General features: G+C 30.8%; 1 protein-coding gene and 2 pseudogenes across 11 annotated transcripts in view; 2 read left to right on the plus strand and 1 right to left on the minus strand.

Annotated features, from left to right (window-relative positions):
* Positions 1–23,811, plus strand: part of CNTLN (centlein) — a 250,801-nt gene that overhangs the window by 121,126 nt on the left and 105,864 nt on the right. For 10 of the 11 annotated variants that reach the window (XM_036238532.1, XM_036238539.1, XM_036238541.1 and 7 more), the window contains 4 exons: positions 4,947–5,123; positions 6,914–7,039; positions 13,098–13,219; positions 14,560–14,679. In XM_036238532.1, the coding sequence (XP_036094425.1) occupies positions 4,947–5,123; positions 6,914–7,039; positions 13,098–13,219; positions 14,560–14,679 (545 nt within the window). The remainder of the gene's footprint in view (positions 1–4,946; positions 5,124–6,913; positions 7,040–13,097; positions 13,220–14,559; positions 14,680–23,811) is intronic. The other variant, XM_036238538.1, reaches the window with a different exon arrangement.
* Positions 16,938–17,056, plus strand: LOC118601229 (annotated as a pseudogene).
* Positions 18,893–19,011, minus strand: LOC118601337 (annotated as a pseudogene).

The following is a 23,811-nucleotide window of genomic DNA, read 5'->3' on the forward strand; positions in this document are numbered from 1 at the left end:
GTGATATTTAAATGCAATCTGAGGGTATTTGGGTTAAAAGTGAGTGTATGGAAGAAATGAAAATATTTACATTTGTTTAAGAGCAACATGACTAGATATTTAATTGATATGAGACATTTAATTTGATATTAGACATTTATTACTCAGTTTAGTAGTCTAAAAGGGAGATGTGAGTTTAAGCTGGTATATAATGTTCCGTTTGTGAACTTCGTGATTATAGACTATTTTGATTTATAATATCATGCTGATTTGATATTATTTTTCTTTTGCTTTTTTAAAAAAGAATATATGGTTATTTTTAAAGCCATCTATTTTCAGGTTATGGATGATTCGTTGATTGTTTTATAAATTGATGATATATTTCTCCTTTTCTAAAATCAATTTTAAATAAAATATCAAGTTTTTGAAGAGATTCAGGCATTTCATAAAAAGGAAATTATATATATACTCTGTAATAAAATATATGTGTATTTTTACATTTTTTTTGCGTTCTGTCTTCTTCCAAGAGGATTTCAGTTGATTTTTCAGAGAAAAGTTATTCAAGATGTCATTTTCTCTGATGCATATCAGATGTATGTGTTAGATATTTTATATACACAAACATTACAGATTTTAAGCACACACGTATGTTTAATGTATACTTAATTTTCAGTGAGATTATTTTTGGAGAACAATTTTTTTGCTGAGGCATCATGTTCTTTTTAAATATTTTTATTTTGCAATAAACTGTATTGTGTATGTGTCGATGGGTCTGGAATTTATAAATTTCTAAAATAAGTGTGATAATATATGTGAAATGTTTACCTAGATCTGGGAATTCAGTAATTTTTCATTAAATGCTAATTATTATTATTTTAATATAGTAGGAAACATTCATATATTTAATGAAAACTTACTAATAAGATAAAGCCATTGAAATTACAATTCTGTGCAACTGTTATAGCTGTGAAAAAAAATTCTGTTTATTAGGCAATATTCCCTCAGCCTCCGCTGTAATAATGCCATACAATGTTGCTTGAATTTAATGCAACATGACTAAATATTATATACATATATATATCTTAATAGTAATTAGCATGTCACTTAAAGTCTTCTCCTATTCCTTCCCCTTCTACTCTATATCTTCGATGGTTTTTTTTTTTTTTTAATCAAAAGTACCTCTGTGCATCAATGGGAAAAAGAAATTATGTATTAATAATGGTCAATTTAAAAAGATTAGTTCCAATTAGAGGCATTTGGACATACACTCCACTGATCATTTTGTATCAGATTTACTATGATCTAGTACCATATCATCTTCGAAGACCGTAAACTGAAAAGGGGCACAAGGATTTTTTATATTAGAGGAAAAAGTTTATTTATAAATTACTCTTAGCAAGAAAAGTGAACTTTTCAAAGATTTTAGGATTTTAAGGGCAATAGATAGAATAAACTTCCACAGACAGGGTGATTAGTTGTCTTGATTTTCCTAAGCCTGTAAAACAGCACTTAAAAGCGGCTAAGTAAAGATATATGATGATATACATGCATCCTTGTATATATCATTATACATAATATATATAGTAAGTTAAAAAGCACCATTAGTTGACTATGTGTGAAAGGAGTAACTTTACAGTGGAGTAATCTGATAAACATTTTAACTTGGTGATTATGGTCAACATCAACAGTCAAATCATGTTGTTAGTGTGTTTCCTTGATATGATAAAAATGGCATTTCTGTGATCTTCCTCCCCAAAACACATAAGCCCACTCTAATCATGAGAAAAACATAGACAAATTCCAACAGTGGAGACATCCTACAATATGCCCGAATAGTATGCCTCAAAATTGTCACTTTCATCGAAAACAAGAAAACTGCTGAGAAACTGTCACAGCCAAGAGTTGCTTGACATGACAGCTAAATGTAATGTATCGTGGATCAAATTCTGGAACTGAAAAGGATATTAGGGGAAAACTATGGACATTTGAATAAAGTGTCAACTTCAGTTAAAAATAATGTATGAATATTGGTTCATTAATTGTAACATTGTACCATATTAATTTTAGATTTGCATAATAGAGGAAATTGGGTGGGTGGGAGTAAGAAGTATAAGAGAACTCTCCATAGTACCTCCTCAGTTTTTCTGTAAGTATGACAGTTTGAAAAAATAAGGTCTATAAAAAAAAAGCAGATTAAAGGGCAGAATTACAATGATTTTCCTTTAAAGTTCAGGTAATATATCTTAAACTTATTATTAGTGAACTCTGAGAGATGGAATTATGGAGAGATTGATTTATATTTCCACTATCTATACTAATTTTTATATTAAACTTTAATTTCTTTTATTTGCAGAAAAATATTACATTTTAAAAATTATTTAGTGACATTCATTGTAAAAAGTTAAGGAAATACAGATAAGTATGAAGAAAATAATTCACATGTAATCCCTCCATTCAGAAATACCACTATATCATTTAGATTTTTTCCTGTGCACATTTAGCAAAACATATTTCTATATGCTATACTATATTCTTTTGGAACTTGCTTTTCTCACTTAACAGTTTATCATGTATATCTTTCTGTATCAACCCTCAGCATGATTAGAATGCTAAGTCAAAGGCTTGATACATTTTCATGTGCTTTGATGCATATTTCAAAATTTCCCTAGGAAATTTGTAGCAGCTTATTATATACTCCCTCCACCAAATTCTCAAAATACAGGAGCCATAAGTCTGGCTAGTATTTTAAAATTAGATTTCCTGTAGAAATCTGAATTTCTCGCTTCTTTCGAAAAGTCAGTAGTTCTGGCGGTAGTGGCACATTCCTCTATGAAAAGAATGACTGGAGCTGTGTAACTAACTACTGCCACAAATACCTTCCTACTCACTCAAAGTGAGGCTGTGTCCATTTGACATTTTATTTCACTTATGCTTTTAAAAATGGTCATATTGAGAGAAATGTGAAATATTTATTGTGCATATATCTCTAGCAAAAATGATAAAAAAAAGAAAAGACCACATTTACAAAAAACTAGGAGCATGAGTCAGTTTCCTTGTAGAAAAGTGAATAATATATCTCTGTTTAATACATATAGAGTGTCTTCGTTGAACAAATTCTAAAGCAGTGATTTTAAAATAAACTAAACACAACTCATTTTACTTATTTTTTAATATTATCTTCCTGACTCCTATATGAATTTGTGTTACTAACCTGCATATTATTTTTTTTTAAATTTGAATTTCTGTTATTGGTTATTGAGGTCTTTTGAAGGAATGCTGCCTGAATACTAAATCTTTTATTATTATAATGACCATATCCACTGTTGGAACATTTAGAATGTCTTAACGAATATTTACATTATTTAGTCATTGCAGGTTCTTGACCTAATATTCATGTTTTCCGTTCTTACCTATTGCATTGTAATCCAATGATGACAGAAAACTCACTTATTAAAGAACTCAGGACTGCTTACTGGATATACCATTAAACTAATGTTATGATTTTCCTGTTCCACATTAAATTTTTGTTTGACGTTGAACAATCTGTTTAAAATTTCTTTGGCAAATGATGGGATGTTTTACATATTCTTCATAATTTTATTTAATGAAACCTGGACAGGGGAGTTATAGTCTTTGAAAATCGTTTAGATTGACAGCCCTATCACAGGAAATATTTATAAACATACATTTGCTTACAAAATAGGAAGAAAATATTAAAAAATCAAAGCTGTACAGTGATTAAAAGGAGGAAGAAAGATTAGGGCAGAATCCTTTAATGGAATTTGGAAGAAAAGTGCTTGAAGTATTTTAATTTGATGTTCAAATCAAAAGTAATGAAATAAGTTTTTCCTACATTGCAAGTGTGGTAACAGTACAATATTAACGATACTCTGAGGAAAATAGTAGTAATGGATAATAATGGTTGGGAAACCAGATGATTTGTATATGAGGAAAGTATGATAGTGTAAGTCAGAGGTGATCCTTATTATAAAAATTATAGACTGGAATTAGGAAAATTTTGGCTATTTCCTAAAAAAAAGTAGTCAAACCAGAAAAGGAAAATATTTCCCATTGTTGTGTTGGTTCAGAAAGGTTAAACATATATATTTTTCTCATAGTTTGTAAGACTATCATTTAGAAAGTATAGGCTTTCTAAATTTTAAATGAAACTTTTCAGGGCTACTAGATCCATATTGATAATATTAGAATCATAAGAATTTACTTTTATTTATCACTATGCTTTAGTTATTTTGCTTTTTTTTTGTAAATAAAATGGTTAATTTGAAATAGTATATATACATGGATTTTAATTCGGGCAAGTTGGTAGTATAATTTTGCAGAATGCTAATTTTCATGAGCAGGTTTCCTACAAGCTTATTTTCCTGTGATTTCTGTTGTTAAAATATGGTGCTTACTGTTAGCAATTTATCTGACATAGGAATATGTTTCAAGAGAGAATACTGTGAACTGTTTGACTTTTTAAAATATCAGAGTTCTTTGAGTTGTTGTTTTTAAATTGTGATACATTAAAAGCTAATTAGACATATAGTGCTATTGGTTTCCTTTCCCCAGGTTTATTTTCAGAAGTATTGCGTAACTCTTGATCAGAAGGTAGATTGAGTATTTTCTGAGGAAATACATTTGCGTGTAATCATAAATTTGAAATAATTAATTTATAGGTCAGTGTGTGTATTATGCAACCATGCTTTAAATTTTTTCTCTTGAAAATCTGTATGACAGTATTATTCATGAAAATATTTATACAGACTCTTTGTTATTTATTAAAAAATGCCATTCTAGTAGGATGATGTAGGTTTAGCTAATGCTGATTTACAACTTATTATTGAAATGAAGTTTTCTTTCTCTGAATACTTATGACATATAATGTAATATTATATATAGATATTTGCATATGTGTGTAAATAATATAAGGAAAATGTATTTGAATATATACTTTTTTTTAATAGGTATCTCAGCGGCCATCTTTATCAAGTTTAGAAAACTTAATGATCTCACAGAAGTCCGAAATTGAGTATTTACAGGAGAAACTGAAAACAGCAAATGAAAAACTGTCAGAGAACAGATCTACCAACAAGGTTTTCTCAGAAAAGAGCATCTTGACAAGTGCTGAAGGGAAACAAAAGGTAGGGATATTTTATCATTTTGTGAGTTCGTCAGGATGAGACTGGCAAGGCAAGCAATAAAGTTAAAAACGAACAGCAGCATTTACTTTTCTGCTTTTATTTCTGGTAGCTTTTAAAAAATATTATGTGCCAAATGTTCAATACAATAATTGTTGGGAGTAGAGTTTTCCTTTTATAAAAGACTGAATAATATATTCCTGATTTAATTATTGAAATATATTAATAGTATTATACCTGTTTTGCAGTAAATTAACATTTTTATATTAAAAAGTTTTGGAAAGTATCCTTCATCTATTTAACTATTGGTAAATTAATATAAGGAAAATTTTTAATTGACATTTGTCATTAACTTAATATTCTAATTTTAATTAGAAGAAAAATGTATCTTAATGTTTTTCATTCAGACATGATATTTTAATACTACCCATGTGGAAAATATACTTTTAAATAGAGTTTAACATTAATATGTATATTTGTATATTTTCAGATTTAAAGGCATAGCTGTAGTGAAAAATAAGCACATTTTTTATATTATGTTTGTTGTTTATTAATGTCTCAGCTTTTATAATACATATTCCTGTTATGCCACAAAAAAGTCTATGAACATTGACTAATATAAAAATTTCATAATATCACCTTATAAATATCTTATTTCTAGGTAAATTGAAATTTTCCTGAAAGTAAAGAGTTTTAGATATATTTTCTCACATTTGTTACTTCAGCAGTAGAAAATAATGTTTTTAAAAGTAGAAAACCATGTTTTCCATATAATTGTTTTTGGTTCTTTCCTTTTTTTTTCCTAAGTAGAACAAACTATTTTAGTAAAGAAAGCATTTAAAATTAAACCCATGTTTCTGTGGTACTTTTATTTATTGCCTCTAATATTAGTAATTTTCAGAAAAATGAGCTGTATGTATGTATGTATATATTTAAACATAAATGCATGAAATGTTTCTTGCCATTTTGGAGTAGTTTCACATCTCTGAGCTTTATTTAAATGAAATAAAACATTCCTAAAATTGAGAGAAAACCTTATAGGGCCTAATTTGGTTGCTTGCTGTATTGCTGAAGTTTAAAAATATACTGCTTTGATGTTTCATTGCTTTTAACAAAAGTCAAGAAAACAGGAGGGATATTTTGAACAAAATTCTTGCTTTTTCATAAGGACGTGCAGTAAGTATGAACAATATGTTGCCCAGCTTAATAGTTGCTTTCACACATTCCTTCTCCAGATTGGTATATGAAGCTGTACATAATATAAACACACATTCTTGTCTCTAGTTAGCCACATTATAGTTAATGACCATATGGTCATTATGGTATAAGATCTACTGTCTGTTGTATTTATATTCCTCAAGCATATTGTTCCTTCAACTTCACAGTGTGTTAAACTATTTCAAAGGGAAAAAAATCCTTTCCCTCTTGTTTCTCGTTGTCCTATCAAGTGTAACCTTGGACCCTTATAGAGCAATTAGACCAGCCTCTATCCCCTCCTTTGTAATGAGGTTTCTTGCATTTCTGAGTCTATAACCCTTTAGTCTTCCCTAATGGGACATCATTATTCTGAAAGAAACAATGTAAATGTAAATGAATATTCTCATTAACGAGTCACAGAGAAACCTTTAGCGGTAGCACTGTGGTAATTCCGCTTGTTATTTCTCTGGTATTCCATGCAGGATTTTTTTTATAATTCATTATTAGTATTCAAAATTACTTGTTCTTTAATTTTGCATGTCTTTCATAATCCAGTGTTCCAACTAGTTCAACCATGTCCTTGTTTTATTCTCGAGGAACCACCTGTAAAACGTTCAAGGTCTTTGTCCCCAAAGAGCTCTTTCACAGACACAGAGGAGCTAAATAAGTTGAAAAAAGCTGAAAGAAAGATTGAAAACTTAGAGAAGGCACTACAACTAAAGGTGAACATTAAATCATTTCTTTAGTAATAACCTTGCATAGGTAAAAATATACCAAAGTAAACATTCATTTCACAAATGACTGCTTATCATTTATCTTTCCTGATTTTAATTACGTGTATAAAAATGTACGATTGGTTGGTATTGTTTTAAGATTTCTGAGGATCATAAAGTAATACATGTTTGCTACTTGAAAACTACCCCTTTAAAATGATTTGGGAATGTTTTGGCTTTATATTAGAAATTTGTTACAGTTTCTCAGAGACAAAAAATAGAACTACGGCAAGTGAAAGAGAATTTTTTATATATATAATAAATATATAAAAGGACGAGTGAGTTAAAAACTATACTAACCTAGCTCAGGTCACTTAAAATTGTCCTTTTTAGCAAAATTACATACTTAAAATAGCAAATATATATACATTATTATTTTTATTTTAATTGAATTCGTCTCAGAATACATGACATTTGAATCAGCGTTCTTCCAGTGTTTAAGAAAAATAGACTTTTTTGGTCAGTCTTTGGGAGTTTATACTTTCAAAGTCATACTCTGAATTCTCTTTCGCAGAAGTTTTGGATATCAAACCAATTTTATGTGACCATATTGAGGGTTTTTATTTTTTCTGTGAATTTAATATGCTAATCTGTCATTCTTCATTCACAAATACCCAAAGGCCTGTACTATTTGAGATTTAGCCATTTAATTGAATCTCAAATAATTTTATGACGTTCTATGACAAGCTCAATTTATACATGATTAGAATCTAATGCATTAATGCTCAGATTCTTTGTCATATAATATAGATTATTCTTAGAAAAAAGTTTGATTTACATTATGTGTGCCCTGGAACCAAATATGGTTTAGAGATATAGTTAACTATAAGCTACAATTAATATTTTTTCTTTCTCTTCACTAAACATTAAGTGTTAATTTATATTTATTCAGAATTAAACTATTAGTCCTAAAAAAAGAAAATTATCATCTATTGTTTCTGTTAAAAATGAAATAATCAGATGGCCTCAGCTTGCTAGCAGTTAGCCTACTTGAAATTTATACACTTGGAGTTATTTGTTCATTTATTTGTTTACTCCATAATTTATTGAGCAATGCAATTAGCCAGGCATTATGCTAGTCCCTTGTACAATAGGAGAAAAGATGAGTTTCTATCATTTAAGACCCTTTCTCTAGTTAAGAAGATGTATTAGCGTAAACATTGGGGTACGTACAGGATTTTATGGGCATGTTTAGGAAGCCAGTCTATCATCTTCCTACTTTTTCATAGTTCCTGAAATTCACATACCAAGGCTTCTATTCTATATTAGCCTTGGTTCTCCTAGTAACAGAAGCAATCGGCTATAACCCTTTAATCTTTCCTACTGGGACATTATTATTCTGAAATATATATGTGTATATTATATATAATATATATTATATATGTATGTGTACATATATGCATGCACATATATATACTTACATATATATAATGCACGCATATATATTTCAGAATATATATGTATATAAGTATGCAATGTACATGCATATATACACACATATATAATACATATTATATATAATATACACATATATATTCAGAATATATATAAAGAGAAAAACAGAGACAGAGAGAGAGAGATTGAGAGATTGGGACTGGTTTACTATAAGGAATTGGCTCATGCCTTTATGTACTCTGAGAAGTCCAAGATCTGCAGTCTTTAGGCAGGAGAGCCAATGGTAAAGGTCCAGTTTCAATTCCAAGGCATGAGAACCAGGAGAGCTGATGGTGTAAGTTCCAGTCCCAATCCAAGTATGAATGTGAAGGTAGGAGACCTATATCCAAGCTTAATGACGGTCAGGCAGAAAGAAAGAATTTTTTCTCATGCAGCTTTTTATTCTATTTAAGTCTTTGGTGGATTAGATGAAGCCCTTCACTTCACATTGGGGACCGCAAACTGCTTTTTCAGTCCGCTAGTTTAATAGTTTGTTTCATACAGAAACGCACTTCTAGATACACCCAGAAATAATGATTAACCAAATATCGGGGCAGCAGTCAAGTTGACACATAAAATTACCCATCATGTATTCCATTTAGTAGTAGAGGATTTACACTCATTTGCACACAGAGTCTGTGAGTCTTTGATAATCCCTTCTTTTTGGCAGGTAGGAGTAGAGCCATTCAGACATTTTTAGATCTAGTCTCTTTCACCTCTTGAATTTCTTATTTCAGAGTCTCAGAATTATACTAATTTATTTGCTCATTCCTTTTACCTAACAAAAGGTCTCTTGCATGAGGCCTCAAGTTTATTTTCAGAGTAAAATTCTTTTCATATAATCTTTTTTCATTTCTATTATTATGAACTCAAAAGTAGAATTGCAAATATGATTTTGGAAAGTCAATTGACACAACTTTCATATTTTCTAATGTTTTAGTCATTTAGACTTATTTGTACACAGAAATTAGAGCCTCTAGCTTAGCTAGTTTAATTGCAAACTACATAGAAGTTACTCACTAAATGTTTTATTGAATGGTCTAATAAATGACATAATTCAGTCCCTGCCCGTGGGATATTTTTCTGTGGCCCCTTAGGAAAATGTAGTAATTAATGAAATTAAAAGTATTTTTAAGTCCTTACACTTGGTTTTGTTGTAAGAACTTTGGGGGCTAATATTTTCCAAATGAAGTACTATCGTTTCAACTTAGGCAAAGTAGTACTTAAAAAATTATAGTACAAACTACAGTTAACTTATGTTTGTTAGAATATTACAAACAAGTATTTTGACTGTTCTTTTTAAACATTTCTTTTGAGATATCCAACTTTTGACTAAAGACTTCAGCCAACATCTGTTCTTGCAGTAAAATAGGGAAAAAAACATTTTTCTTTAAACTATATATAATTATCCTTCTTATATTTTTATTTATGTAAAATTTTACTATCTATTTCTAAAATAGGTCAAAAGGAGAGTAGTCTCAGACCAACTTAACCCATGTTTTACAGTTGGTTATCAGCATTATAAAGCATAAATCAATGATGAAGCTTCATTTAAAAATAATCATTATTATACATTATTTCTATTAAATTAATTTATCAAATAACCTGTAGTTTGGTTTTATTTTTAATAGTTTAAGTTTTAATAATTTAATAAGAATTATGTATAGAGTTATGTATAATGAATTATAAAGCATATAAAATTAAAGCAAAGATTATCTATAAACTATTTTCTTATAATCCCTACTTAATGGAAGGAGCAACTTATTTAAATACTATAGGAAAGCCAAACTGTTCTCTAATTTTCAATATATTACACTAAAGTTTTAGGAATTAGAAGTGGCCATATCAAGTGCTTTGATTAAGTACTATGCCTGCTACAGAGCCTGGCATATTATAAGTGAAATGCAGCAGTTCCCAACCTTTTTGGTACCAGGGACCAATGCTGCTTTGAGAATCTAGTGCCTGATCTGAGGTGCAGCTGAAGCAGTGATGCTAGCGCTGGGGAGCAGCTGCAAATACAGATGAAATTTTTGTTTGCTCACCACTCACCTCCTGCTGTGTGGCCATGTCCCTAACAAGCCATAGACCATAGGAGTCCGCAACTCGGAGTTGGGTGCCTTAGAAATACAGGACTCAGAAAATTTGTATTGAGTTTTAATCTTTGGATTAAAAGCACAATATAGTCGATTAAGGAAAACATTGGGCATAAATTCAGTGATTAATGGTAGCTGAGGCAGAACAGAAAAATGCTAAAATAATAACAGTACTAACAATAAGAAACTCAATTCATTCCATTAATTCAACAGAAGATTATTGTGAAGGATAATAGAAAAAATTTGCTATCCCATTCTCTTAATTTTTACCTTTTGGACAATCTTTTAGGTTCTGTTTACTCAGAGTTTCTAGGGACTCTAACACAGACTTTCAATGATTCAAAAACACTGGATTTATATGTAATAATTTTTAAGGAATTCATTGTAAAATAACAGTTTATGGGGAAGGATTTGATTCAATGAAGAATGGTTACAAGAGGCTATTTTTGAAATTTTAACAAAGTAAAATAAGTTTATTTTAAAATCATGTTTTGATGTGAATCTTTTCTAATATCTGTAAATTTCTTATAATTAAATTATTTTATTAGTTAATTTATAATACATCTTGTTTAAATTCCTAATAAACATTCCTAAGTAACTTACGTTTATTTATGAGATGACATCAACATTAAATACCAGTTTTCTATTTGGCTAATTTGAATTATTTGTTTATTTCACGTACTTAAGATTAGAAAGCTTATTGTTCAAAGAAGTGAAATGATATTTGGATTTTTTAACAACAATTTGGGGAACTCAAGGTCATTCTTTATGTCCTAGAAGAAAAGATAAAAATAGCTTCAATTCTGAATATAGAGCTACTGAAACACACTGAATTTAAGTAACTGTGTCAAAGTAAAACTTAGCAACATTGAGTTGCGAGACTTGAACTCATTGGCACTTAACACCCTGCATGTAATAGGCTCTTAATATATGGTTCTTCTATTGAAATGAACAAAATTGAATTCAGTATACTGAATTTTTAACCATGATATTAAACCATGCTACGTTTTTAGCAAGTTTTCATTGACTGTGATTTGTCTTCCGAAACTCTTTAGGATAACATTTATTCTTGTTCCTGTCAAGTGATGTTATTCTCATGCTTTTTTATCAAGTACTTCCATTCCATATGACATATAGACCACTTGGTGTGCATAGGGCTCAAATCCTTCCTAATAACTATTTAAGAGAATTAAGTTTTCCTACTAGACATATATTTAAAGTAGACAAAATACCCATACTGTTGAGACAGGTAGAATTGTAGTACAATAATGCATACTCTGTGAAGTATTACCTCACTGTTGATATGAGAGATAGATGGTCAAGGAAACAGTGAATTTGGCTCATAAATGATAAGGGCATTAGTGTTAATACCTGGGAAGAGAGATGGGAAGGAAGCTGATTTGCTCTATAAGGCAAGGACAGTACCTATAAGTTAGCTCATTTAATTTAGTCATCATAATTTAAATCTCTGTGTCCTTTTTTATATTTTACAGAAAAAGAAATTGAATTAATTTAAATACTGTTAAGATTATGCAGCTAACAAGAGAATGCTTAAAGAATGGGATTCAGATCTTTCTGACTGCCATGTGCCTACTCAGCTTACTTTGCTATACTATTAGAGAGTACCTGTTTTCCCCACTAAATAAAATACAAATTCCTTCATACAGAAATATGAAAAAGTTTAAAACACAAATTTGAAATTCTCAAGGGTATAAAACTCAAGAAGTTACTTATTTAACTTTAAGAAACACAGTTCGTAAGTAATATAATACAGCCTCTCAACTGAAAATTTGGCCTTTGTAAGTTCATTTTGTGGTTGTATCAAAAAATTAAGATTTATCTCATGTGCTCTATTTACAATATTCAGAAGTCACTGACTATAATTGTTTAACCTAGTAATGTTTGGACTGTCTATATTCCATTACTTTTTTAAGAGTACTAAGCCTGGCTCTCCCATTTTAGTTCTTCATGGTACAACCCAAAAAGGCTTAAACTATGCTATTCTTAACAGGTCCAAGCTGATTTTCTTCCTCCTATGTAATCCTTGTGCCTTATAACAAACTCATCATAAATACATGGGCTGAAGAATTGGTCTTCCTAGTCACTTATACAAATTATATATGTATGTATAACTAACAAAATAATCATGCTTTATGTATGGACAAATCCTTGTGGCTCATAAATATTTGTATGTATACTAATTAATAACAGGGAAAGGAAAGTAATTTGATAGCAAAAATTTGAAATTACTTAAGCAGCTTTAAAGAAAATGCAGTGAGTGAATTGAATTTATCAAGGAAACCTATTCTGTGACTTTAGGAATTTTCCCTTTTCTTTTTAAATTAAATAAGTTTTATAAATTCATCCATATTTACATTCTATTTTCTTCCAAATTTCATATTTAGATGAGTAACCTTTATCTGTACCATAGCACTAATACTTTCTTCAAACTTCTGTTCTTGGTTTTTTGTGTTCTACAGAGCCAAGAAAATGATGAGCTAAGAGATGCCCATGAAAAACGCAAGGAAAGGCTACAGATGTTACAGACCAACTACAGAGCAGTAAAAGAGCAATTAAAACAGTGGGAAGAAGCCAGTGGCACGTGAGTTACATAGCTCATAAAGGCATTCTCCTAAATATTAAATGGAATGAAGTAGCGTCATATAGGTGTTTTAATGGCTTTTGTTTGATTTTAAAGAAATTATTTGGTAGTCAAATCTTTATTGTGAATTTTTAAAGAGAGGATATAATAAGTGAAAACAGAAGGATGCTAGCAGTAACTATAGATTTTCCTATCATTTGCAGAAATCATTAGCATAAGTAATTATAAATTCTTGTATACATTTTTATATCAGTAGAGTAGCTTAATAAAAGTATATAACTTAAAGCAAAAATAGTTAACAGTCATCTGATTGGAAAACTACTTTGGATAAATACTGGTGTTACAATTTTTATAACTCAAAAACTAAGTTTTAATTGAAAGACTAGAGAAATATTAAAATTCACATATATAGTTAGAAATCTTAAAAATATTTCAACCTAGTATGCAATTTGAAAATCTTTACTATCCACCAGTTTATTCTGCAGCTTGTCTGAATGAATTGGTGGTCTCAGTTCAATTGCTTTTGAACAGGTGTTCAGATCTTGGTTAGTCATAAGTGGCTCCCCTGTTAACAGTATCAGCAGAGGGCAAAGGACTGAATGAGTACAGAAAATCTACCACCCTCTCATCTTTTGAGATGGATCCTTTAGGGCAGTGTTGATGATACACCTCGGTCTGTTCTATAGAGGAATACTGTTTCTAATTTGGCCAGTACAGCACTTTTATAAAATAAAAATGAAGAGTGTGTTTTATGTACAGAGAATGAAAACATAAAGGGCGTTTGGCATGTTTTGTAGGTAATTGTCACATCTAATTTTTTTCACTGAAGATTGGAAAATGTTTCATATCACTTGTCAGTAAAGCAGTGATAAAACAGTTTGTCCTGTATTTACACTACACTCACCTAACTTTTTAGTATTCACTAGAACTATGAAAACTACTTTCTGATGTATTCATCCTGATAGCTTGTTTTAATATAGAACAAATATATCACATTCATATTAGTTGGTAGCAAATTCTAGATGAGTTGGTTGCTTATAGTCTTTTTTAGAAACTCTGACAGTCCTATACTGTATAATTTAATACTAGTAGAATGAATGAGAGAAATGGAATATCATGTATCTGCTTAAGCTTGCCTTCCGCAGTAGCAGCTTAGCTTGTTAGGAAATTATAAGATTTTAATTTCTATGTACTTAGGTTTTAGGAAATTCATTCCGTAAGTAATGATCTTGAATTAGAATTTTGAGCATAGATATTTTTTAATTTTAGGGAATATGTAAATGAATTTTTATTATACTTTGAACATGTTAAGGAAGAAAGCAATTTCATTTTAAATATAGGAATGAAATCAGAAAAATAAAGAGAGCAGATCCCCAACAACTTCAACAAGAAGATTCTGATGCTGTATGGAATGAACTGGCCTATTTCAGAAGGGAAAACCAGGAGCTAATAATTCAGAAGTGAGTTTCTTTTTTAACAATATGGACTTAGATAAACATTTGGGAGAAATTTTTTGTGGCTTAAAGGCTATGAGAGAATTATCTTATAAAATTTGGAAATGAAATAATCTTTTTTTTTTTGCCAATAAAATTAAAGAAAAAAAGGACTAGCTTTTAAAACATATATTTATAATGCTATAACAAGTTGCACATTTGCTAGCTCTAGCTGAAACTGTATAATATGATCTAGGGATTGTGTTAATTAATGTGGCTCTCATCTGTTGGAGGTGTCGTTCTTCATTAGCTTGTATTTTAGACACTGCCGTGCTTCAGTTTTGGAATGAGGTGGAGAGGGGATAACCTAGCCAGCCATCCTTGTTTGATCTCCTAGATACATACGCAATGCAGAATGCCTGCGCTCTCTTGGTTCCCTGCCCTGTCCTGCTAATCCCAGCTGAGCTCATTATGGTGTAGCCTTGCTGCTACTCTTGGAGCCAGAGCTGTCCAAGCTAATTACTGGTAGCAGCAGAACTGCCTGTTAACGGTCTGGTATGGATCTGCTAACATGGTCCTTGGTAGTGACCTGCAAAAGGCACGAGGGAATTGCTTTCTTTCTTGCTGTGCACTGCCTGTCCTTTGGGCTTAATGCTGATCCCTCCGCATAGATCTTTTAGCTGCCCTAAGTATAAAACTTGATGAAGGATACCCATATTTTAGAAAACATACAGTTTGCTTCATTGATCTTATAATTTACGGGCTATTATATTTATCTTGCTAAAAAGCAAGCACTTTTTTTGAAACAAATAGGAGATAGACCAACATAATTAGCCTCTTTTTCTACTTAACTATTTCTTCATGTAGAGTTAATTTTTGACACTCACACCATGTAATTTTTTGAAAGGCCGAATATCTTTTATTTATTAGAATTTAGTATTATGTAGTATAATGTAATTAAATATCATTAAACTTTCTTAGCTATAAATCAAAGTTATATTCTACATGCTATATGATAATACATGTAACTTTAGAGTACCACCTTTTGCATGCAATGATAAACTTATGAGGAAATGATCATGTTAATTTACCTCTTAAAGTGTACTACACTCTATTAGTGGTAAATGTTTGATGCTGGTAATAAACTCTCATATCTTGAAAATTATTTTATGGATTTGTCCCAGAAGTATTCCCTGATAATTTTAATAGCTTTCTTAAGATATAAGTCACAAGCCATATAATTCACCATATGAAGTGAACAATTCAATAGCTTTTAGTATATTTGAAGAGTTGTGCATCCATCATCACAATGAATTTTAGAACATTTTCATCTTTCATCAAAACCTCTCACACCTGACACCAATTAACTGCACCTTCCAATCCTTCCACCTACCATTTTCAGTCCTAGGTAACTACAATTCTGTGTCTATAAATTTTGCCTATTCTAGACATTTTCTTTAAATGAAATTATACAATATGTGTTCCTTTGTGACTAGCTTCTTTCGATTGGCATAATGTTTTCATAAGGTTTATCCATGTTGTAATACCTATCAATACTTTGATAATCTTTAACATTCTTTTATCTACATAAACAAAAGTTAATTTTGGACAAAGTGAGTTAGGTGAGAAGAACTAATCTAATTGCAACATCTAATTTACACAAAAAATATCAAGAGAGATTAGCTAAATGGGGATTTTTTAAATTCATTAACGAAATTGAACTAAAAAAAAAGTTATAAAGCCTTTTAAGAGAGTTAGGGATCCGTTAGAATCCTGGTCTGTTTACTTAGCAGTGTGTGTGTATACATGTACTTTAAATTAAATGCTAAGAGCCATTACTAAAGATGTGGTACTCCCTGACCCCTGAAATCTGTTTAAATTTATTAATGTGATAGCCATTCATAAAGATAATTTTTAATTCAGTTAAAGATAGTGAAGTTTGGGTTGATAACCTTAAAAAATGCTAAATAATTGATATAAACTTTAAACCATATAATAATATTTTTGGAGGGAGAGTTATTTTGTGAAACATTTATCAGTTAACAACTGTGTTTGAGCTACTGTGTGACAGACACTCCACGAGGTGAATGAAATGAGAACATCACACTTTCTACTCTAGGAAGAAGCTTCCTTGGAAACATGTTCTGTATTAAATGTTCTAATGAAATATGTTAAAAATAGAACTAAAAATATCATGGTGAAACAGTAAGGCTTAAAAAATATCAATCTTTTATTCATTGAAGTTTGTTTATTAATGACAGATTTTTACTTTAAAAAATTTATATGTCTATGACTATGCCACCTTGAACAAGCCCAATCCCGTCTGATCTCCGAAGCTAAGCAGGGTTGGGCCTGGTTAGTACTTGGATGGGAGACCACCTAGGAAGACCAGGTGATATAGACGTAAAAAAAACAAAAAATAAGGGATTGGTGCTGTAGGCATAAAAATTTTTTTAAAAGGAATTGTAAACCGACAAGTTCCTTACAATCTTTGAAGTCAACCAAGGGTTGCCCCGCCTAAAAAAAAATTATATATAGGACATTGAGTTTTTAGCATATAGTTTTATGAGTTATAACACGTACAATGTTACATCTATATCTCTATCATCTATCTATTATCTATCATCAATCTAGATATAAATTAGTTCCACTATCAAGATACAAATTAGTTCCATTAACTCAAAACATTTTCTTGTTCTGCCCCTTTATAGTCATATCCTCTACTATCCCTAATACTTGCCAGCCACTGAATTGTTCTTTCTTGCTATAGCTTTGCCTTTTTTTCAGAATGTCATATGCATGGGATCATACAAGCTTTAACATTTTGAGACTGGTTTCTTTTACTTGGCAAAATGCCTTTGAGATTTATTCAGTGCTGGTTCATTCAATTTGTTCCTTTTAATTGCTAAGTGGTCTTCTGTTGTAGCAATGTGCCACAGTTTGTTTATTCATCCCTGAAGAACTTTTGCACCTTTATTTTTTTGCAATTATAAATAGAACTGCTGTATGCATGTTTTCATATGAGCATAACTTTTTGATTTTTTAAGGTAAATACCTAGGAGTTGCATTATTAGGTCGTATGTATAACTAAGTGAGAAGCTGCCAAACTATTTTCCAGAGTGGATATAGTATTTTTCGTTTCCACCAGGACTGCATGTGAGTCAGGTTGCTCCACATCCTTGGCAGCACTTACCGTTGTCATTTTTTTAGACCATTTCAGTAGGTGTGCATTGCTATCCCATTGTGTTATTAATTTGCATTTTCCGAAGGTGAATGGTATTAATAATTTTTTACATGCTTATTTGCTGTTTTTATATCTTCTTTGATGAATGTCTTCAAATCGTTTTTCCATTAAAATAATTGATTGGTTAGTAAACCAATTAAACAATAATTATTTTCTATAAAGTCTTTATACAAATTCTTAATCCAATGTGTTATTTGCAAGTATTTTCTCTCACTCTATAGATTACCTTTTTATTCTCTTAACAATGTCTTTTGCATGATAAAAGTTTTGATTTTGAAGTCCAATTTATAATTTTTTTTTAGATCATGGCTTTGATGTCATATCTAATAAGTATTTTCCAGATCTGCTCTCAGAAGTATTTTATTCCATGTTTCCTTCTAAAAGTTTTATATTTAGCTCTGTGATTCATGTTGAGCTAATATTTGTACAAGTTATGAGTAAAAGGTTAAAGTTTATGTCTTTTGCAAATTTATGTTCAATAGTATCAACATCATTTTTGAAAAGACTCCTTTCTCCAATAAATTGCCTTTGTAACTGTCAAATGTCAACTGACTATATTTCTGTGGGTCTATTCCAAGACTTTATTTTCTTCCATTAATCTGAATACCTAAGCTTTTGTGAATACCACACTGTCTTAATTACTATAGCTTTCTAAGAAGTCTTAAACTTAGTGTGAGTCAGACAGCTTTATTCTTTTTCAAAGTCATTATGGCTTTTCTAGTCCCTTTGTTTTTTCATATAAGTCTTAGCTACAAAAATAGGTAAAAAAAAAAAAAAAAAAAAAAGAAAAATAACTACAGCTACCAAAGTCATGTAGAAATCTTGATTGAAATTGTGTTAAATTTATAGATCGGTTTGGAGAGAACTGACACATTAACTATGTTGAGTCTTCTATTCTATGAATATGGCATGTCTCTTAATTAATTTATCCATATTTAATTTTTAAATTTTTTTCAGGTGAGCCAACCCTTGATTGACCTCATAGATTGCCTTTTACATCTACAGCACCTGGTCTTCCTAGGTGGTCTCCCATCCAAGTGCTAACCAGGCCTGACCCTGCTTAGCTTCCAAGATCAGATGGGATTGTACTTGTTCAGGGTAGCATGACTGTAAACTATAAAAGCATTTCTGTAAATCCTTTCTGACTAATGATATAAAACTATTAAAAAGGAATCAGGTCCATATCAGGTCCAAGCATTTCTTATAGAGCATCCAGCATGTCCTTGCTGGGAACCCTAGAAGAGAAAGGAAGTTATGCTGCCATTTATTATATGTTTTCTATATCCTTGGCTAAATAAACCAGGAGTTTGCATTGGGTACGTAATTTTGGTCTTTGTATCCTAATTTGTCACCTATATAAAATTTTGCACCTGGGCACTCTGCTCGGCACAGAGAAACAAAGAGAAATCATATGCCACACTTTTCATTAGAACTTCACAGCACAGCAGGAAAACCAGGCAAAAGTGTAGTAAGATCAATAGTAAAGGAATAGTACTAGCATAAAGTAGGGAAAATGGCATTATGATTGTTCATTTGCTCAAAATAGAAAACTAAGGGGTTATAACAGATTTTTCCCTCTATCTGACCTCCTTCTAACAGTCTACACCATGTCTTAATGATTCTACATCACAATTATCTCTAGAATAGGTCCGTTTCTTTCTTATTATCAGTTTCCTTATCCAAATTACCAACTAGAATAAACTTGTAAACACACCTCCCTACATCCGCTATTATCCCCTTGGATCCACTTTTCCCCATTGCTTCAGGGATCTTTGAAAATACACATCTGAGCATCTCTCCCCACTGTTGAAATAGAATTATCTTTCCATTGCTCTTAAAATCTAAATTTTTTATATAACACACTTGAATAGCTTATATTTCTGCTTCACTTTTGTTTCTTAACTGAAAATAAGTGTAAGAATGTAAAATATTCACAAAGAATTACTGATTTTTCCCTACTTGATGCTGAGAATCCTGGTTAATGAATTTGTCAATGAAGGTGGTTAGAGTTGAGGTCAGTGGTTAAGGGTTTAGAATTCATAATTAAAAACTTCAATTTTATTTTGTAGAAGCTAGGCATTTTAGCCCATATATCATAACTAGTTAAAGTCTTCTTTATTTCAGTGATCTTTGATAATTTTTCTTTAATGACGAAAAGTAAACAAGCTGTATAAATCAATGGCATAGCTCAGAATGTAGTACTTTTTTTCTTTTGGGTTAAATGTTAAATATATATAGGCCATAATTTCAAAGACCGTTTTATAAAATTGAATAATAATTGCTTAAGGAACTAAAATAAAAATATTACGGTAGAAAAGTTCAGCTGCATTTTCACTTCTTCAAAGCAAGACTCCTTATCTTCTTAAGCAAGGATTTTTTTCATATATAAAAGTGAAAATTTTAGGAACTGCATTTCTCCAACATGAGTTGGAAATAAAATTTTTAGGAAAAAAAAATGTCTGCTAATCCTGACATATTTTGAAAATAAATATATTTTTGATAGCAATACTGTACAAATTACATAATAGTTTCATTTTAAAGCTTACAATTCAGTGGCATTTAGTGCATTTACAGTATTGGGTAGCCATGATCTTTATCTAATCCAAAGCATTTTTATCGGCCCCCAAAGAGACTCCATACCCACTAAAAAATTACTCCCCATCTCTCCATTTCCAGCACCTTGGAACCACTAATCTGCTCTCTCCCCTATGGATTTACCTATTCTGAATATTTCATATAAACAGAATCATACAAAGTGTGACCTTTTGTGTCTGGCTTCTTTCACTTAGCATAATGTTTTCAAGCTTCATCCATATTGTAGTATGTATCAGTACTTCATTCCTTTTTGCAGCTAAATAATATTGTGTGTATTACCACAATTTATGTATTCATTGATGGACATTTGAGTTTCTTCTACTTTTTGGCCATTGTAAATTGTGCTATTATATGAACAATTGTGTATAAGCGCTTGTTTGAGCAGAATTTCTGGGTTATGTGGTAAGTCTGTATTTAACTTTTTGAGGAACTGCCAAACTGTTTTCATAGTGGCTGTATCATTTTACATTCCCACCAGCAATCTATGAAAGAAAGGTTCCACTTTCCCCACATCCTTGTCAACAATTGTTATTATTATTTTTTCTTTCCTTCTCTTTCTCTCTCTCTCTTTCTCTCCCTCCCTCCCTCCCTTCCTCCCTCCCACCCTCCTTCCCTTCCCTTGTCCCTCCTTCCCTTCCTCCCTCCCTCTCTTTCCTCTTCTCTTTTTCTTCTTGTAAATAAATTATGCCCATCTCAGTGAGTGTGAAGTGATATCTCATTGTGGTATTGATTTGCATGTTCTTTTTATTAGGTATTTGCAAATATTTTCTTCCATTCTGTAGCTTGTGTCTTTCTTTTCATGATAGTATCCTTCGATATACAAAAGTTTTTAATTTTAGTGAAATCTAGTTTTTATATTTTTTCTTTTGCTGTTTATGCTTTTGGTGTCACATCTATTTAGCCATTGCCAATTCCAAGGTCATAAAGATTTACTCTCATGTTTTCTTCTGTTTTATAGTTTTAACTCATATTTATATCTTTGGTTCATTTTTAGCTATTTTTTAATGCTGTGAAGTAAGTCAACTTTATTCTTTTGCATGTGAATATACAGTTATTCCAGATATTATTTTGTATAGCTTTGACAGTCTATATGGTCTACATGTAAAAGTTAATGAGATGAATTAATAAGATGAAAATTTAAAGATATTTGTCCTTGAGAAATCAGTACAACATGGAACAGCACAAGCTATAAGCTCAAGTGCAAAGGAGAATTTAAGTTCTGGGATATTAATGTAATCAGGAGTTGTACAAGTTATCAAGGTCCATTGAAAGGCAATGGATTTCAAGGCTATGTGACAACAGGTTTTGAATCTCAGTTACTTTATGATTGAGAACCAGGACAAGAATTTCATCTAGTAAGATTAAAGCTTTAATAAGTAAACTCATCTATTAAGTGTTCCTCAGTAGGAGTGAGAAGTTTCAGAACAAGATTAGCATAAAACCTAATTTATTGCTGAGTTAGAGCCCCAAAACTGAGGGTCCCGTATATCCCTCTTTTCCGTCTCTAGAATTCTTCAGAATATGATGAACTTAAGAACCATAGATAGGCATTAAGAATTCATTCAATATACTGTCAATGTACTGAGGCCTGGAAGCAAGTAAACATTATAGCTAAGTAAATGCCCCATATATCCCTCTTTTCCGTCTCTAGAATTCTTCAGAATATGATGAACTTAAGAACCATAGATAGGCATTAAGAATTCATTCAATATACTGTCAATGTACTGAGGCCTGGAAGCAAGTAAACATTATAGCTAAGTAAATGCTATATGTTAAAAAGCCTTTTAAATTATGGAGATTTAAAATACTAGTTACATATAACTAAATCTGTGGGACCCTTTGTATTGTTTGTGCTTTCATTCACTAATTCAATAACTATGCTGGGTTTTGGAAGTAAAATATCGAGCAAAACACATATGGCTCCAGGCCTCACAGGGCTTCAGGTTACTGGAGAACACAAATAATAATCAATAAGCATACAAATATATAACTATAAACTTTGATTAATATGAAGATAAAACTCTTCCATACCTTTCCATGTTTGTGTTTTCCTCATTCTTTCCATTCTGTACCCCCCTCCATCTTTCCTACTATTCTATCTGACTAAAATACAGAAATGGTTTATACTTTTGTTTGCTGTATAATCAATCTAAATTGTCAGAGTTGTATGTTTTTAATCGTGGTAAAATATACATAACCTAAAATTTCCCATTGTAACCATTTTTAGGTGTATAGTTCAGTGCCATTAAATATATTCACATTGTTTTACTACTGGTACCACCATCAGTCTCCAGAACTTTTTCATCTTCTCAAACTGAAGCCATTAATAGTAGCTTCTCATTCTCTTTTCTCTCAGCCTTTGTCTCTTTCTCCTTTCTGTGTCTATGAATATGCCTTTTCTAGGTACCTTATATAAGTGGAATCGTACAATAGTTTTCTTTTTGTGTCTGGTTTATTTAATTTGTAATAATATTTTCAAGGTTTTTCTGTGTTGTAGCATGTGCTAGAATGTTTTTCCTTTTTAAGATGGAACAATTTTACATTGTATATAAAAATTACATTTTGTTTATCTATTTATCTATTGATTGATAATTGGGTTGTTTCCACTTTTGAGCTGTTATATTTTGTCATTGTGCTTTGGTGTATAGTTAACAAGATCGTGGGCTAAGAAAAAGAACATTTTGTATCCATTGGCAGATATTTTATTGGTGTAAATGGAAAACATATTTTGAAGTTTTATTTTTTAACTCTTGAGATTAACTTGATGTCACTACCTTAAATTGCTTTTTGTTACATTTAAAACTATATATATATGTATACACATGTATATATATATATGTTCATACACATATATAGTTTTAAATGTAACTAAAAGCAATTTAATATATATATATATATATATATATATATATATATAGTATTTATATTTGATGTCATATCTCTTAGTCTGTTCAGGCCACTATAATAAAATAACACAGACTGGATAACTTATGAACAACAGAAATTTATTTTTCACAGTTCTGAATGCTGGAAGTCTGAGATCAGGGTGCCCTCATGATCAGGTGAGGACCTTATTCCAGCTTACAGATATCTTGTCTTATCATTAAATGACAAGTAAGGCAATGGAGCTCTCTGGGGTCTCTTATAAGGACACTAATTTTATTCATGAAAGCTCCATCCTCATAAGCTAAGCACCTCTGAAAGGTTCCACCTCCTATCTTTGGGGCTTAGAATTTCAACATGAATTTTAGGGGCATATAAACATTTGGATCCTAACGCCATTCATATAGTATTATTAATTTAATTGCTGTCTTCATTTG

This window comes from Rousettus aegyptiacus, unplaced genomic scaffold (genome assembly GCF_014176215.1).
Source record: "Rousettus aegyptiacus isolate mRouAeg1 unplaced genomic scaffold, mRouAeg1.p scaffold_m13_p_3, whole genome shotgun sequence".
NCBI classification, from domain to species: Eukaryota; Metazoa; Chordata; class Mammalia; order Chiroptera; family Pteropodidae; genus Rousettus; species Rousettus aegyptiacus.